We start from the raw sequence: 16831 nt of genomic DNA, 5'->3' as shown, positions 1-16831 counted from the left end.
CTTTCACCCTGTGTTTCATTATACCTACCCCATGTTAACAACACACACACACACAACACATGCACACATGTGCTCGCTGGAAATCACCTGAAAGACGTCAAGGTCAGAATGTGTAGGACAGGATGTTGCCATTATTATAAGCGTTGGCAAAAAAAGAAAAGAAAAAAAGATGATGGAAAAAAAAGAAGAAGTTGCAATTACTGCATGACCTAGATCCGCACGGTGCGGCCACAACAGCGGAATTAATTTACTTGATGTATGTGTACTTGTGAATAGTGCAGGGCCTAGGGCAGAGGACATTGACCACTGGGGCTGAAAATATGGATCCCAGAAACAGCTGAACTGCAGCTGCTACGGAATGGGATGTGTCGGTGGTGGCAGCGACCCACAGCCATGACAGGCTCTGTTTTCCTGTTTAACAGCATCTCAGTCGGTGACGAGGCGTCAGGATCCTGTTCAGCTGTTCTTCTGGAACGGTGTTCTGCCCTGGTCCGTCTGACCTGGTTCGAGGAAGAAGTGTTAACACGTCCCCAGTGGAACGACTTTCGGGGGATGTGTTTATACCAGATTGGATCAAGGTGTCACATTGAAAGACATCTGAAATCATAGCTCACAAAAAATCTCAAAACACAGATTTCATGGTAATTACAGTAAATATATGGGTGAAAAGAAGTTCATCTAAAGGTACATTTTATGCGGTGGGACATTAATGTGTTAATTGTATATTTGGTTACTCTTAACCCCTCTTAGTAATTTGCTGACCTTCTCAGATTAAAAGCTTCCTGCTCCAGACACGGACTGTCTGTGTGTGTGTTTGTGTGGGTGTGTTTGTGTGTGTGTGTGTGAGAGAGTGTGTGTGTTTGAGCAAGTATGTGTGTGTGTACATGAGTAATTATTCATGTTTGCGTGTATGTGCTTGTGCTGAGATGTGAAGGGACACTGGAGCATATGACAGATCAGGTAAAGAGGGACTTCAAGGGGTATTTGTGGTATTTAAGACAAAAATGTTTCAATGATTACCATAAAAATCGGTTTGGAATCTTCGGAAGGTTCCAGACTTCCCCAACTAACCATGCGTGTACAGTATGTGTAAATACAGAATGTGTACATATACGAATCAGATCAACGCAAAACACACACACACACACACACGCAGATTCTGCAGGATAGGAGAGGTCAGTCATGTCTTTGACGAGCTAACAGGAGGAGACTAACGCCTGTCTCAGACCTCCCTGTGCCCCCACTGCCCTGTCACTTCAGCAGGCCCCCACGTCAGTCCGAACAGCCACCCTTCTGCTGAGAAAGACATCGACGTACAAAGATCTGTATTTATTTCTTACACAGGACAAATGACCGGCCAGCAACTTTTGGAGCTGTCGATGAGTCATTTTACTGTGGTGCGTTGAACACCTTGAACTGGTGTGAACTTTCCTTTCATCTCCTTGCTTTTAAAGGGGCAGATTAACCGGTGTGATTCTATGCATCTGTGACTCAGAGATTATGAAACAGATCAAACACAAAAAAACAAGAATCTATTTATAGCATGATCTCATCTCTAACTGTCTCTCTAATCCTGCTTTTTATGGCCTGTTATGGAACATACAGTGTGATGTCATCATTTGGACACAGATTGATGTCATGTGTGAATACAGACGTATGTTACAACCTACAGAACAGCCTCTAACATTGCTATCTGATTTAGAACCCTTGGTGTACACTCCTGGATGGTACATTGCTATGTGTGTGTTCACAGGGCCTACTCAGTTTAAATACTATCCACCGATGCCATTAAATAGCTTTTTAGCAGAGAAGCAGGCAAAAGCAGTGTTTAAAGGGGAGGTTCTGCCGTGTTTGTTGTCAGTACTTTCACTGTTGGGAACCAGTGATGCACCATGAATCCTGGTGGAAGGGCTTGTGGGAAACACAGGAAATGAACACAGGGACATCACAGAGAAGTTAGATGTGTGTGAAGCTTTTAGTATGCTGGATGAGCAAATATCTTTATTCGTTTAGCCGAAAACAAGTGTAGCTATAGTACACACATACACTTTAAAGACACATACAGCACCCCCTCTACTCAAAACATAATGTAGGCTGTAATGTCATTAATGACTCACAAAGACATTTTGTAGATTTGCTATGTGAGCCTACAGATATGCTCCACAATATAGCTTACTACCAAATACTGTACTACCCGCCTAAGCAAAAAAGTTGTTGGCCAAAATTGTTGGTTGGGGGCTTTCTTGCATTGAGGTTGAATCTCTTTGAGTTGTGTTTCAGAGAAAATAGGGGGTCTGATCAGCCGTACTTCAAAGAGTCTGTAAAAATAAATCACTTTGAAGCAAAAGTCAAAGGAATCTATAGGCCTAGGTCTACTTGTCATTGAATTAAGCGATATAGCAAGATAACTAGTTCACCTCGATTATTTTGCTTGATAAAAATGCTATCTTATCAAACCAACTAGGGTTAAGAAATGGAAGGGAGTGTAACTTTTTTTTTTTTACCACGGACATTTAAAATGATGTGAAAAAAATACAAACTAAAACATTTTTGCACTAGTGACTTCCCATTTAGCTGCTGATAGGCTAATCATTTGATGCCATGGCAATCTCAGTGACTAAATTAGCAGTACCAGTGTAAATAAAGAAAATCTGATTGCAAAATATTAATGGATGTGTAACTTAAAAGCTATGAAACGGATGTGCATGACTTGCCAGTGGCAGGTTATGGGCGAAAGAGACAAGAAACAGGGCATCTTTTTTGCATGTTTTATTGGTCTGTTTGTCTCTCAGTATGTCATGTAACATAGATGTATCATCCACACTACAAGTCCTAGTCCCTTGACTGTCTTGGGTGACCTACTCTACTGGTCTTGCTTTTCACACACACACACCAATCAATCAACCTGTCGTCATCCCAGACGTGCAATGCTAATCCATCTGAAAGCTTGATAATGTACTTGTCCTAAACGCAACTGAGATGCAACCAATACTGTACATTACATGTCACACATCAATCCTTCTGCTTGTATGGTGCATAACCATCAAATGAATACAAAAGGTTCTTAAAAAAAATGTTTACTTGTCTACTCCCACAATCCTATAGTCATAAAAAAAACATTGCACTGAAATTACCTAAGATATGTCACAAAAAGTGAGTTTGGTAGATTTTGCCTATAGTATATCTCCCTAATGCATTCTCATCAAAATATCTCTAGCTATTATATAAAACTAGCTATTTTATTAAATATACAACAATCTCTAGTTTAGCACACTATGTCCTATAATACTCACTAGTCTGATCAGAGTATTTAGTAAAGATTACTGTCAGTGGTGGCCAACTAGTGATATGTACCAGAAATAATTACATAAACACTGAAAAAGTGATATGCCATCAAACAGTAGGTATACAGCTACAACCAATGAGCACAATGCCAGTATCCCCCATGTATCTGTATCCTAACTCTCAAAGATACAGTAGGCAAACATTAGCAGGTTGTGCTGCTAATTGCACACACTGTATATACTGTACTATCGGCAGCAACACAGATTTTTCAACACAGTTATTTGTTCTGTTTGCTACTCTCGAGTTAAAAGGTTCAGATTTTCAACTGATAATTCCACGAACGGTCTGTAATGCTATGATGAATACGACCTGTGGGCTGGAATATGTCTACTGGTGTACACAGACATGGGTCAAGAGCTGGACCCATACAGTTGAACACTGGTCGCTTCTGAACAGTGATATCATAATAGTTGTCATGATACATAATGATAGGGTTGAATTCCTAGGTCAAATGCTGTATTTGTACTGTACTGTATATGAAGTGTGTCTCACACAGTACATACCCCTCGTTATCTACACCTGCTGCATCGCTCTCTGAGGGGACAATCAAGTATCAAATCCATCATTGGGTTCAAACAAATCCACAGTATTTATGACAGAATCTGTAGAACAGCTACAGTTATTAACTGTAAGTATAGCACATTACTATGCAGTATAGCACTTTGTCTAGAATGGTTCCTACAAGTTAAATAAATTAAACATTTAAATGAAATGTAGCTTACTTTCCTTACTTGTGTGTATGCTTGAGTATAGTAGAGTTAGTACAAACAGTGGTTGACTGAAAATACATTCAAATTAGCTTATTACCTGTATTATTACTATGAGTAAAAGGTACAGTAAGTCAAAGAAAAATTATTGTATAATACAATATAATCAGTCATCCTAAAAACAAGATATTCGAGATTCTTTTGAATTAATCTGGTAGCATAAATATGATGTTCAGATATACTTATTAGACCCTTATCCAATCACATTGGGAACTGATGTGGAATACCGATGTGATATGCCGTACACATCAGCAGCAGGAAATATAAACCAACACAGCGCCCACGACTACATGCTCCAAGCAGTCATTTCCATCACCAACAGTGCTTTAGTATGAACATTACATTCAAAATGGAAGAGATGGAAAACAAAATACGTGTATGTGAATACTAAAGGGACCCATAATCACATATCGTAAATCTCTGTCATCATGTCATCATGTCTAAATGTAATAGTTCATCTTCCTTTCCTTTGCGCTGTGGTGAAAGATGTTTTCACCCATGTTTAGAAGTCGTTGCCGGAGTGAGAGACTAAAAGGTTTGTATAACCCCATAGCATGAACCAAGGACACCTTGCTGTGGATAGTGTTGGGGAAAATAACGAACACCTAATGTCTTCCCAAGTGCATTGTCATAACAGCAGCTCTACTCATATCAAAACACAATCATGAACTGGCAAATGTTAAGTCACATGTATAACCCAAAATGGTCATACTGACTACAAAAAAGGAAAATCACCTAAATCAGTGAGCACAAGTTCATTCACATAAAGAGAATACATGTACATATACAGTATATACTATAACTACATATAGCCAAGTCTACAATATCTGGCAGGCATGAAGATAGTTATGAGATTCATCTATTTTGTGAGGCAATCGGTAAGTAACACAGTTTCACTTCTACGCTCAGATTGTCTTAAAATCAAAAGATCACAATCTAAAGAGGCACCAAACAGTAAAGAGATACATCAACGTAAACAAATAAACACACTTTTCTTCATAGAAATATAAACTCTACAGTCATCTAATCAGTTCTGGAGTGTGAGAGCGCTGATCGTTGCACAACATATAAAATGGTGCTCCAGATAGGTACTTTAGCACAGATTTGGAATCAGTTTAACCTCCTCCGATAGCAATTTGAGACCTTTAATTTATGAGATCTGAATCTTCATCCAAATCTATAAAATGGGACTTTAAAGAGAGAAGGCACAGAAACACAAACCCACACAGTAGGGCGGACCAACAGCAGCAGCGTCTGAGCAGATTGGCTAAAGTTAGAAGTCAGCTGGAATATGATTGGCTGACAGCAGCAGTGGGCAGATGGTTTGCAAACCTGGTGTCCGAATGGCAGAAAGAGGTTTGTCTGAATCCTCATTGAGTTTTTCAGGGATTTGAAGTTAAAATAAACACACAAGCAAACACACAAGCAAACTCTCTCTCTCTCTCTCTCTCTCTCTCTCTAATGCTTCATATTCAACATACATGCTCGAGGACTTGTGGTGGACTTTTAATGCTGTCCAGGGTTGAGTGCCATTGAGGGGTGTTTTTGAGGCTGGTTGGAAACAGTGCTCGATGTTTACCTGCGGATGTGGCTAGCTAGCATCGCTCGTCGTTTTCGTTCACAGTAGGAACACACAGGATTCCATAAAGCATAAAGGCAGTTCCAACAGCTTTCTTGAATGCATTCCAGTAGTCTGAAGTGGATTTCTTCCCCCTTTTCCAGTGTCTCTGTTGTGTTACTGTGAAAGGACTAAACTCGATGACAATCAATGTAATTTTCGATCGGCGCTGATAAAAAGGGAGCACAGCCAGTTTAGACTTTGAAGAAGCGGACCGCATATCCATCAGTTTCCTGCTCCTATTTGACCACACCCATCTTTTCCTCTGTCGTCTCATTCGCTGCCTTCTTAGACTGGGCGGGGTCTGTGTGCTCACCAGCAAGCTTGGCTGCAGTCACATTGGCAGGTGAAGAAACTTTTACAATCTGCCCCTCCCTCTGGGTGCCGTGATGGGAGTAGTTAGGCCTTCCCCCGGCTCTCTTGACCCCATGTTTGGGGACAGGGGGCGGGAGTTTGGCCAGGGGAAGACGGGGGTCGTCGCCTATGTTGACAGACAGGTTGGTGTAGAGTGGCTCCAGCTCTTTGGATAAAAGGTCGTAGGTCAGTGAGTTGAGGCCGTCAGAGTGCCAGTTCAGCCTGGTCCTCTTCAGCAGGTCAAACCTTTCCGATTCGAGGGAGAAGAGGAGAGAGTGATACGGTGTGTGTATCTAGTATATGTATGGTTGCCTGTGTGTGTGCGTGTGTGTGTATGTGTGTGTGTGTGAGAGAGAGAGAGAGAGAGAGAGAGAGAGAGAGAGAGAGAGAGAGAGAGAGAGAGAGAGAGAGAGAGAGAGAGAGAGAGAGAAGAGAGAGAGAGAGAGAGAGAGAGGGGGGGAGAAAGAGAGAGAGAGAGACATCTGCCCCCTGTCATTCATACCTGCGTGGGTTCTGCTCGTTGCCCTTGTCACCTTTATGCTTGATCATCTTGTAATGGCCAATGGCCACAGGAGGGCGTACTATCTTCATCCCAGAGAGACGCACTCTGGAGAGAGGCAGAGGAGGAATCAGACAGGGGATACAGTACATGATCATTACTGGACAGACACAGAGTAAAGCATAGGCACAAGGAGGTAATATGTCTGTAATGTACTAAACTGAGCTGTACTGTAGTGCACTACTATACCACACAATACAACAATACAATACTCTATTGCAAAACAATATTCTCAAATCCAAAACCAGGGCACAAACACCAAGACAACACAGTAGACAGCATGCAGATAAGGAGCCGTACATATGATGTGACATGTAAAGTTTATGTACAGCCGCGGCCAAAAGTATTGGGAGCGACATACATTTTGTGTTTCCAAAGCTTGCTGGGCCTTGGCATAAAATGAATGCTAACATAATTTCAGTAAGTCATGTCCTCAGCACAGGGAAAGTGTGAACTAGTTTTAGCCAGGTAAAATCGCTCTATCATTCTAATGGGATTTTAAGAGCAGATTGACTGCAGTAAAAGAGGAGACTATTTGCATTTATTGAAAAATGTTGCCCCCAAAAAAGCTTTACAAAATATGAAATGTGCCTTATTGTGATTCCAGTATTTTATAGAAACGTGAAAAAAAATCCTAAAATACTGAACCAGCAAACTTTGCAAAACACAACATTTGTCATTGCCAAAACTAATGGCCATGACTGTGGGCTTAAAAATGGTGACAGTGAACAGTAAAATGAATGCCCTCATTCCATCTCAGGTCCCTCCAAGTTAAAGCTGTTTTTGTCAAATGTAGACACAGTAGAATAGAGTAACTAGTTAGGGGGTCACAAAAAGAAATATAACTAAAAGGTAGCTAACATCTAAGCTCGGGAGAAGCATATTATAATGATACAAGTACAAACCCATGTTGTCTTGTCCTAGATAGGTTTGGCTTGGTAGCACCCGCTTGGTTTGAGTATGGAATCGCATCTTTGCTCAAGCCAGACAGAGCTACTGTATAGAGCAACTCCAACTTCAAAGTTGCATTCTGGCTGATGTAGTTTAGAACGAGGGGATAGGTCTAGCTCAACATTTGTTTGCAGTTGGTTTGCGAAATCATAAGGGACCTTCCGAAAAAAAAGTGTTGCCTGTATACCAACCAGGAGCTTTGATAGTGACCTCTTGCACACTCAATGACTATACTCATCTGTCGGGACTGGGAGAGAGAAAGTGCGATCGGTAGGGAGCGAGAGCAGCAGGAAAGAGAGACATGGCAAAGCCATGACCTGGTGGTGGAGAAGAGGGAGAATATGGAAGATGTAGGATGAACACAGACAGAAATGATGACGCGACAAAAAGTACCGGAAACGGCAAACGTTAAATGAACAACAAATGCACTTTTGTGAGCGGGGGAGAAGTTAACAGAAAAAGAAGGGGGGAATGGGGAGAGAGAGAGGAACATGCAACAGATGTATGTGACGATGCTAGTCCTCCCCTACGTACGTCGACTGGAGGTTACTTTCTAACATTCCCCTCTCCCTCACCCCCATGTTTCTCACAGGTGGGGCTGAACTTCACAGTGACTTCCTCTTCCTGTCTCTCCTAGACCCACTTCCTCTCACCTGGCAGCGATGTCGTCGTCCTCCCCTCCCCATCCCCAGTAGTGGTTGGGGAAGCCGTTCATCTTCATATACTGATCCGGGGTGACCGCAGACACCCCTCCAAAATACTGGGGGTACGGCAACCTAAGGGGGACAAATACTTCACTTTAAACTTACAAGCGCATTTGGATGATGTATATGTACACCATTATGTAGATCTGCAGCGGCAAGTAACCATCGAGAATATGATTATAATTCCTCACAAAAATGTTTTATGTATACATAACAAATTGCATTTTCTGAGATGCCTATAGTTTTAGAAGCATCGTTGTACAGTAGCTTTTTAATTAGCCTAAAATTCACAAGCACCACTGTGGTAAGTGTGGTAAGTGGAGGAAAACGTTTATCCTTGCTTCTATTAAGATGTAATCTCGATTTATCAAAAACATACATAAAGTATAAGCACATGAAAGCCTTGTACAATTGTAAAAAACAGGTGTGTGCGGGAACTGCTCGTTACAGGTGAAGATGTCACGAACCCACACACACAGACACCACACACACATGCACGTAAACTCACAGTACCTGTATCTGAACTTGTCCATGGCTACAGACAGGTGTGTAGGGAACTGCTTGTGGCAGGTGTAGGTGTTGTGGTCGTTTTCAGGCAGCAGGTCCACGTCGTGGAGGAAGATGCAGCTCCAGTCCTCGTCCCTCAGAGCCTCGCGGACCCCCACGTTCAGCAGCTTGGCCCGGTTGAAGGTGGCGTTCCCCCACTGCAACACAAGAACACACAGGGGAGGGAGGGGGGAAGGGGGAAGGGGAGACGAGCGAGGGGGCTTATTGTCAGCGAGACGAAAAGGACAAGTCAGCAGAGCGGACACACAAACCCCTTCCGGACACGCTTACTCACACACACACACCTGGTGCACAATGTAGATGCTGTAGTGGATCTGCTGCCGCTGCAGGAACGGGTGGAGGTGGTAGAGGAGAGAGCGGAGGTGAGTCTGACGGTTACGGTAAGGCACCACGATGGCCGTGTGGTGGCGGGGCTCGCAGTCCGGCGGCCGGTAGCGTCCGCCCGGTAACACCAGAGGGTTCCTTTGTCGGATCTCGTCCAGGGACAGAGGAGAGGACAGACGGACGGAAACGGGGCCCACTGGAGGACCCCCAAATAAGAACCATGAAAAAGATGCGGTTGTGTGGTCGCAAACACTGGGAAGGAACGGGACGGGTCACAAATGTACTGTAGGCATCTACACACATGCAAGCAGGCACGCACAGTCTCGCATTAACCGGAAAAAACCTTTACACTGCTGTGCTTTACTCTGCAGAGAGAGAGACACACACACACTTACACACACATCCCTAATGGAAAACCCTTGCTAGAAAACACACGAGCACACGCACGCACCCAGCAGCGGTGAAGGGATCAGGCAGTCCTTTAAAGGCGCTGCTGTGCTTGGGGGTCCTGTGCCTGTGTGGGCAACAGGCAGCGACAGCACCCCCAGGTGGCTGAGGTTGGTGTAGACATCGTGGGGGCGCGAGTAGTCGAACTCGGGCTCGATGGTGTGGACCAACACGGACACGAGCCCCCGGAACCCCCCCAGGGAGAAGTAGAGCACGAAGGCAAACTGGAAGCCCACCAGGAGGGCCAGCGTGCACGGCGAGTCCAGAGAACGGCCAAAACAAGGCATGGTGGGAGGGGGGGGGGGAGGGAGGGAGAAGGGGAGAGAAAGAGAGAGAGAGAGAGAGAGAGAGAGAGAGAGAGAGAGAGATAGATAGATAGATAGATAGATAGATAGATAGATAGATAGATAGATAGATAGATAGATAGAGAGAGAGAGAGAGAGAGAGAGAGAGAGAGAGAGAGAGAGAGAGAGAGAGAGAGAGAGAGAGAGGGGAAGAAAAGATCAAGATGACTGCTTGTGTGTGTGTTTGAATGAGTGCGTGTGTGTGCGGGTGCGTAGGCGTGTTCGAGACAGATAGCGAGTGACCAACACAGAAAGACTTAGAGAAGACCAGGAGGGAGAGAATATAGAGAAACGTAAAGGAAGGATAGGCAAGGGAGGTGGAGAAGGGAAGAAGGGGAGACAGAAGGAGGGGTGGGGAGGGCTATGAGGATGAGGGAGCCTCAGGAAGTTCAGAGGGTGGCATCCATGACTATGAATGGGAGGTTGCAACCATGTAGCCAAGCAGGTTCATCCATTGTCTCAAGACCAGACAAGTCACTGCAAAAGAAATGTAAAAAAAACAAACAATAATAACTTAAACTTGCATACTGAATGAGTAATTCATTTTTGCTACATCTAAACGATGTGCTTCTACACTGTCCACAGAGTAATGTTGTAAAACATGTATTACTGTCTGTGTGTGTGCAATGTTAGCCTACAATTGTCGTATCTGAGTTTTGGTGGTTTTTGTGTGTTGCTGCTGTCAAGCTGGGAACCTTTAGTTTGCCTCTGTTTTACTCTTCCTGTCATTGTGCCTTTTAACAGGGAAATTAGTATTGAGCTATACTCTGAATGTCGCCATATCTGGCTCATTCATTTTTTTTGCAGGATAAGGAATGATAAATATTTGATGGATTAACATTTAGCAGCATTCATTTGATATTACCTTCGATATTACCTTCACACTCTTTGTTTTCCCCCATAAAATATTATGTGATTTCATTAAAAAAAATCTAGGCCTAGACATTTTGATTATTATATAGTTCCATTATAATGTATAATATAATACATTATATAATATTATAAAATAACTTTTACCCCGATCCCTACAGCGACCGTCGACTTTTGGGGTTTACGAATATCTAATAAAGTCGAATACTATACTTGGTGTTTTCTAGACAGGTGTACAAACCGATACAATCATCATGGCCTATTTATTTACAGTTCGAACATTTTAATATGACATTAATGAGGCTGGTGTCAAAGTCAAAGGAATCAATGCGTCCATGTGCACATAGGCTTCTCAAGTTTCCAACGATCAGTCGACAAAACTGACAGGTGAAGGAATCAATTAATGATTTATAGGCTAATGCAATTAATAACAAATAGGCTAACTAAAAGAATAATTGTGCAATCGTTAAGAAATAACGCGCATATAGTTACACTATCGTGATGTCTGCAGATGATTCACTCGATTGTATGAATGGTTTCATTTGAATATTGTTATATTTCGTGTTTGCAGCCTACATAAAGACCTAAATGTGATTTCTGCTCTTCGGCTCACCCCCATATTCCTGCGACATTTCAAATTCAGCCCCTGGCTTTGATGGTAGATCGGTTGGGCCGAGCGAGGAGAAGCACACACACAGTATAGTCCAGATGCTCCTGATTCTCACATCGACTGTTCCTCGTAATCTCTCATCTTATGGACGAAATCCTTCCATAGTCTAGAATCCACTGTCATCGGGCTGTTCTCACGCAAAAGCACCGCTACGGCCGCATCCGTCCGATGTCAACAGTCCATCTCTCACATTGTAGCCTAGCATTTTGCCCCTCGGAGAGACTTGTGGTCGGCCAGTGCGATGACGTGATTTGCGGGGCAAATTGAAAATGCGCCAACAGCTGATTGTGGATGGAATGATGTGTGTATGAAGAATGCGCTGATGTTTAGTCAGAGGCATCAGACAATTAAGAAGACTTTTACATATCACTCTCCCCTGTTTCTTTACACTAATATGTGTAGGGAAAACATTCCATCCATTACTGCATTTAGTGATTGTACTTTACTTTTGTTTTTTTTACATCAAGAACACAGTCAACAAACCAATCCAACAAAAATGCGTTTCCCTTTCACATACTTCAAAACTTTCGGAAACGGTTGTAATGATCTTTTATTTCTCACACACCAGCCTCCAAAACTAGGGGCATGTTTTCTCTCTCAATCTCTCTCATTCTCTCTGCTTCGCACAAATTATCAAGTTTGAAGATATTTATTCTCACATGCGGCCGCTTGGCAGAATACAGTATAGCATTAATGGCAACTCCACCCTCCCCCATTGAAACCAGTTAACATGAAGCATCACAGACACACTGCTCTTGTTGACAGGAGCGACGACACGTATTTAACCAATAGAGTCAGAGTCCTGTTAGCCCCAAAGCGCAGGAAACAACTGCTCACTCTGTGTCCATGTGGTTACTGGTCAAGTCCTGCAGGTCAAGTTGATTCCTTTATAAAGGTGCAGTATAATACCATTTGCTGGGCTTGATGACACAAATCAACATCCACACAGGAAGGTGGATGATACAGTTTCCTGTGCCGAAAACCAAGTAATTACTGGAAAACTGACAGACTGTGGATGTTAAAGGTCTGAGTCAATACCACCTAGTTCCTCTATGTGGGAGACCGATTATACAATTGCAGTTTTAACCGAATTCTTTGAAACTGACCATGATTAGAAGCTTGGAAATGTTGTTCACTGTAGCTTCAACATTTACAAAAGTATAAAGGATGGAATGCAACTACGAAAATCAACACAGGAAATGTGTTTAGATAAAAACTGTATATAACGTCTCTATTGCTTGCCTGTATATAATCTTCACCAAAATGATGATTTACAATAATAACTACTAAAACATTAAAACCTATTTTATAAAAGTGGAATGAAATGTTTCACAAATGTTCGATACCTGCATACTTTATGTCTGTTCTTTATAATCTCACAAAAGGGAAAGACACCATTCTCCGGTCTATCCAAACCACAAAAAACACAAATCTGTGTTTTGTCCCTGACAACAAATACTCTTTTATATTTTCTGGTCCAATCAGCGGTGTCGGACTCAAAACAACAGACATCTTTCACACTCAAGGTTCCTTTGTTAAGGTTAACATTTTCACTGCATGCTCATTTTTGCTTGTTTTCTCCCCCTCTCTTTCTCCCGAAAATATAAAAAGATTCAAATACATGTCAACTTTATTAATCATTTTCTTCCTTAACCAATACCTTCTCCCACCCGTTCCACCCGTTTCTCTCTCTCCTCCCCTCACAACATCAATCTTGTCCACCACTCCTTTTCTCCTCTCTCTTCTCTCCTCTCCACTTCTTCCCTTTTTCCTCATCCCTTCCCCTCCTCCGTCTCCCTAGCTCTCTGGCTCTTTACTTCTTGTAGTTGCCAAACTGGATGGCCAAGCGGTCGCTGACGCAGCGGAAGGCTGCGGGCTGGACCTCCCAGTATTGCACAGGGTTGGCAAAGAGGCTGATGCCGTTGTAGAACGTTCTCTTCATCCCAAAGCCTCGGGGACAGAAGTCATCCACCTCCACCTGACTGATGTTGTTAGAATGGAGATACACCACCTAGAGGATAGGAGGGGAACAGGGCGGGGCGGGGCACACGATTTTAGCTGAGGGTGGACGTAGCTTGGCTTGTACAGTAGCACTGTGCTTACCTTGGTACCACATACCAAACTAAGTTTGGTAAATATGATGTTTAAAGAGACTTATGCTTACACAAGCTCACACACACACACACACACACACCCCACACACACACCTGTAGGTACTTCATGTCAGGCAGACCCTTGGGCACGCGAGTGAGTCGGTTGTTCTCCAGGTGCAGCTCTCTCAGACGGGGAATGTACGCCAGGCTGCCGTTCTCTATCATACGGATGTGGTTGAAGCCCAGGCCCAACCTGCCAACCAGAGAGAGAGAGACACAGAGAGAGAGAGACACAGAGAGAGAGAGAGAGAGAGAGAGAGAGAGAGAGAGAGAGAGAGAGAGAGGGAGAGGGAGAGGGAGGGAGAACAAAAAGAGAGGAGAAGTGTAGAGTAGAGTAAAGAAGAGACAAGAAGAGAAGAGAGGAACAAAGGTAATTGCAATGCCGTTTATTTACAGTGCTGACAATCACCACTGAGTGGCACTATTGACCGATAATGTGCCCATAAAGGCCTTGATAGTGTATTTTTCAGTCGTAACAGCCTTAAAGAATGGACAGTGGTTGATCTGTGGGTGTGGGTGTGTTTGTACTGTATGTGTGTTTGTGTGTACCTGTACACGTGCTTGTAGCGGCTCAGGTCCTCCAGCTCAATAGCCTGGATCTGGTTGTGGTCCAGATGAAGCTCATGGAGACTGTCTGGAAGGTCTGGAGGGGGGAAATCACACACACATCCAAGTGAGGGAACAAGTGTGTGTGTGTGTGTGTGTGTGTGTGTGAGAGACAGATAGTGTGTGTGTGTGTGTGTGTGAGATAGATTGTGTGTGTGTGTGTGTGTGTGTGTGTGTGTGAGACAGATAGTGTGTGTGTGTGTGTGGGTGTGTGTGTGTGTGTGTGTGCAGTTACCTTTAGGAACCCCAGTAAGCTTGGCATCTGAGATACGAAGATAGTTGAGTTTCAGTCCCTTGAAGGCGCCAGGTTCAAACCCACTGTTCTGGATGGGGTTTCCACCCATCTCTACAACAGACAGCCACTAGTCAGAACCTTCATATAACGCCCGGGTTAACACTTTAGCCCTGCATGCATTTGAAGTCTCTATGTGCCCTTAAGGAATTATAATGATATATCACAATCAATGTACAGAAACAATTGTTTATACTGAGTCCTCTATGGGACAGCAATACAATTTGCCATTAATTGCACATGCACTGAATTATATACCAGGGCTGTACTGGGGGGCTGTTCTCCCTTTACTTTAAGCCTAATATAGTCCAATTCGAATCATTAGCTAATGGAGAAAATGAATAAGGTCAGTTACGACTTGATTGGTATATAAACCCTGCAGTCAAGCACCGCAATAATCAAGTTGTATCGATCAATCGCACGAGGCTTGGACAGACTTCAGACTACCGAGTAGAGAGCAGGGGCTGACCTATGCAGTTCATGCTGCCCAGGCCTGAGAAGGCCCCCTCTGCCACCTTCTTGATGCGGTTTTCATGGATGCGGAGCTCCACCAGGGAGGGGGGCAGGTTCTTGGGCACCCCTGTCAGCAAGTTCCGGGAGAAGTAGAGCTTCTGCATGTGCTTGAGGGGGGAGAAGGCTTTGGGGTGGACCTTGGAGATCTTGTTGTTGACCAGGGACAAGGCCTGGGGAAGGTGTCGGGGGAAAAGCAGAGAGAGAGAGAGAGAGAGAGAGAGCAGGATGCATCTCTAATTACTGCTGAGTTATCACTTTTGATTGCCCTCTTGGCAGTATGCGGGCTAGCGTGTGTTATGTCAACGATGCCTGGATTGAGAGAGAGAACAAGATATCAGGAGAGAGAGAGCCAGATGAAGACAGGGGGGGGGGAAGGGACACGAGAAACAGCGGGGGGAGAAAGAGAGAGTACAGGAAGTGAGTTTGGTTGCTCCTCTCTTGCATACAGAAGCTACTGAGCACCAGAGTAGACGGTGAATCACAGCCTTTCATTTTGTCACAGAAAAGTGACAGACAGACCAACATACAGGCAGGCAGACAGACAGACAAGCATGGAGACAGGAAGGCAGACAAGCATACCGACAGGCAGGCAAACAGACAGACTTCAGACAGACAGGTAGATAGGCAGACAGGCAGGCAGACAGACAGGTATGCAGACAGACAGGCAGACAGACAAGCAAATATGCAGACAGACAGGCAGACAGACAGACAGACAGACAGACAGACAGACAGACAGACAGAAAGACAGACAGGCAGGGAGGCAGGCAGGCAGGCAGGCAGGCAGGCAGACAGACAGGTATGCAGACAGACAGGCAGACAGACAAGCAAATATGCAGACAGACAAACAAACAGACAGACAGACAGGCAGGCAGGCAGGCAGGCAGGCAGGCAGGCATGCAGGCAGAGTACAAGACAGGACAAGACATGGCTGAAGAAAACATCTCTTAATAAAGATGCCATTGTCCAGTGTTGGGAGTTCTGTCTCCTGCCAGGCTCAATATTGCTCTTGGTGTGTTCTCCTGCACGCAGGGATGTGAACGAGACGAGTCTCTCTGGTAGAGAGGAAAGGACGTGAGCAAGAAAATCCCCCTTCCAGCTCCCAGGGCATGAAAGCCTAGCGTAAGCACAAGTAATCCACACAGGAAAGACAGGGAGATGGAGAGGGAGGGAGGGGAACAAGAGAGGAGGAGGGAGAGAAAGAAAGATTGTTAGAAGAAGAGAGAGAGGGAGAGAGATAGAGGAGGGACGGAGAAAGAGAAAACGAAAAAGGGAGAGCGAGAGGGTGGGCAAGGATGAGAAAGTGAAAGAGAAAGATTTGGGCAGAAAATCAAGTTGGGCACTCAGTAAAGAGAGGGAGAAAGAAGTGAGGTAAACAGAAGGAGGGGAAGGAGGAGGAGGGAGGGGGGGAGGCAGACAGGAGACAAGGAAAGAAGACTTTGGGAGAGATGTGGAGGGAGAGGCTGGTCTCTCTCACATAGAGGTTAGCCAGGCCTTTGAAGTCATTCTCTTTCAGCTCGGTGATGCGGTTGTTCTGCAGGTCCAGGAGTTTGGTGTCAGAGGGGATGTTCTTAGGCACCTCTGTGAGACCTGCAGGCCCATCACACACACACACACAGTCAGTAGTGGCATCTGATATCCCTGTATAAGCAAAAATGTATCATTATAACACACAAGCCTGAGGGAATTAGCCTGCAGTAAGCTGGAGAAAAATGGAGAAGCCACAGACACAGGTTACAAACACACATGT

The 16831-nt window shown here is 44.2% G+C and overlaps 2 protein-coding genes across 2 annotated transcripts in view; both read right to left on the bottom strand.

Annotated features, from left to right (window-relative positions):
* Window positions 1-2753: 2753 nt before the first annotated feature.
* Window positions 2754-9933, bottom strand: b4galt3 (UDP-Gal:betaGlcNAc beta 1,4- galactosyltransferase, polypeptide 3). Its single transcript, XM_047040894.1, has 6 exons — window positions 9641-9933; window positions 9150-9385; window positions 8812-9002; window positions 8248-8370; window positions 6587-6691; window positions 2754-6330 (listed from the first exon to the last, which is right to left on the bottom strand). Exons 1-6 carry the CDS (start codon window positions 9921-9923, stop codon window positions 5970-5972), a joined length of 1299 nt encoding a protein of 432 aa, XP_046896850.1. The 5' UTR covers window positions 9924-9933; the 3' UTR covers window positions 2754-5969.
* Window positions 9934-11947: 2014 nt separating this feature from the next.
* Window positions 11948-16831, bottom strand: part of LOC124480269 (biglycan-like) — a 5894-nt gene continuing 1010 nt past the window's right edge. The window contains exons 2-7 of the mRNA XM_047039400.1: window positions 16559-16743; window positions 15041-15254; window positions 14515-14625; window positions 14223-14316; window positions 13728-13866; window positions 11948-13531 (exon numbers count right to left, since the gene is read on the bottom strand). Coding sequence (XP_046895356.1) covers window positions 13334-13531; window positions 13728-13866; window positions 14223-14316; window positions 14515-14625; window positions 15041-15254; window positions 16559-16743 — 941 coding nt within the window. The 3' untranslated portion in view covers window positions 11948-13333. The remainder of the gene's footprint in view (window positions 13532-13727; window positions 13867-14222; window positions 14317-14514; window positions 14626-15040; window positions 15255-16558; window positions 16744-16831) is intronic.

This window comes from Hypomesus transpacificus, chromosome 18 (assembly GCF_021917145.1).
Source record: "Hypomesus transpacificus isolate Combined female chromosome 18, fHypTra1, whole genome shotgun sequence".
Lineage (NCBI taxonomy): Eukaryota > Metazoa > Chordata > Actinopteri > Osmeriformes > Osmeridae > Hypomesus > Hypomesus transpacificus.
Note: the sequence above shows the minus strand (reverse complement) of the source record. Positions and strands in the feature narration are given on the sequence as shown.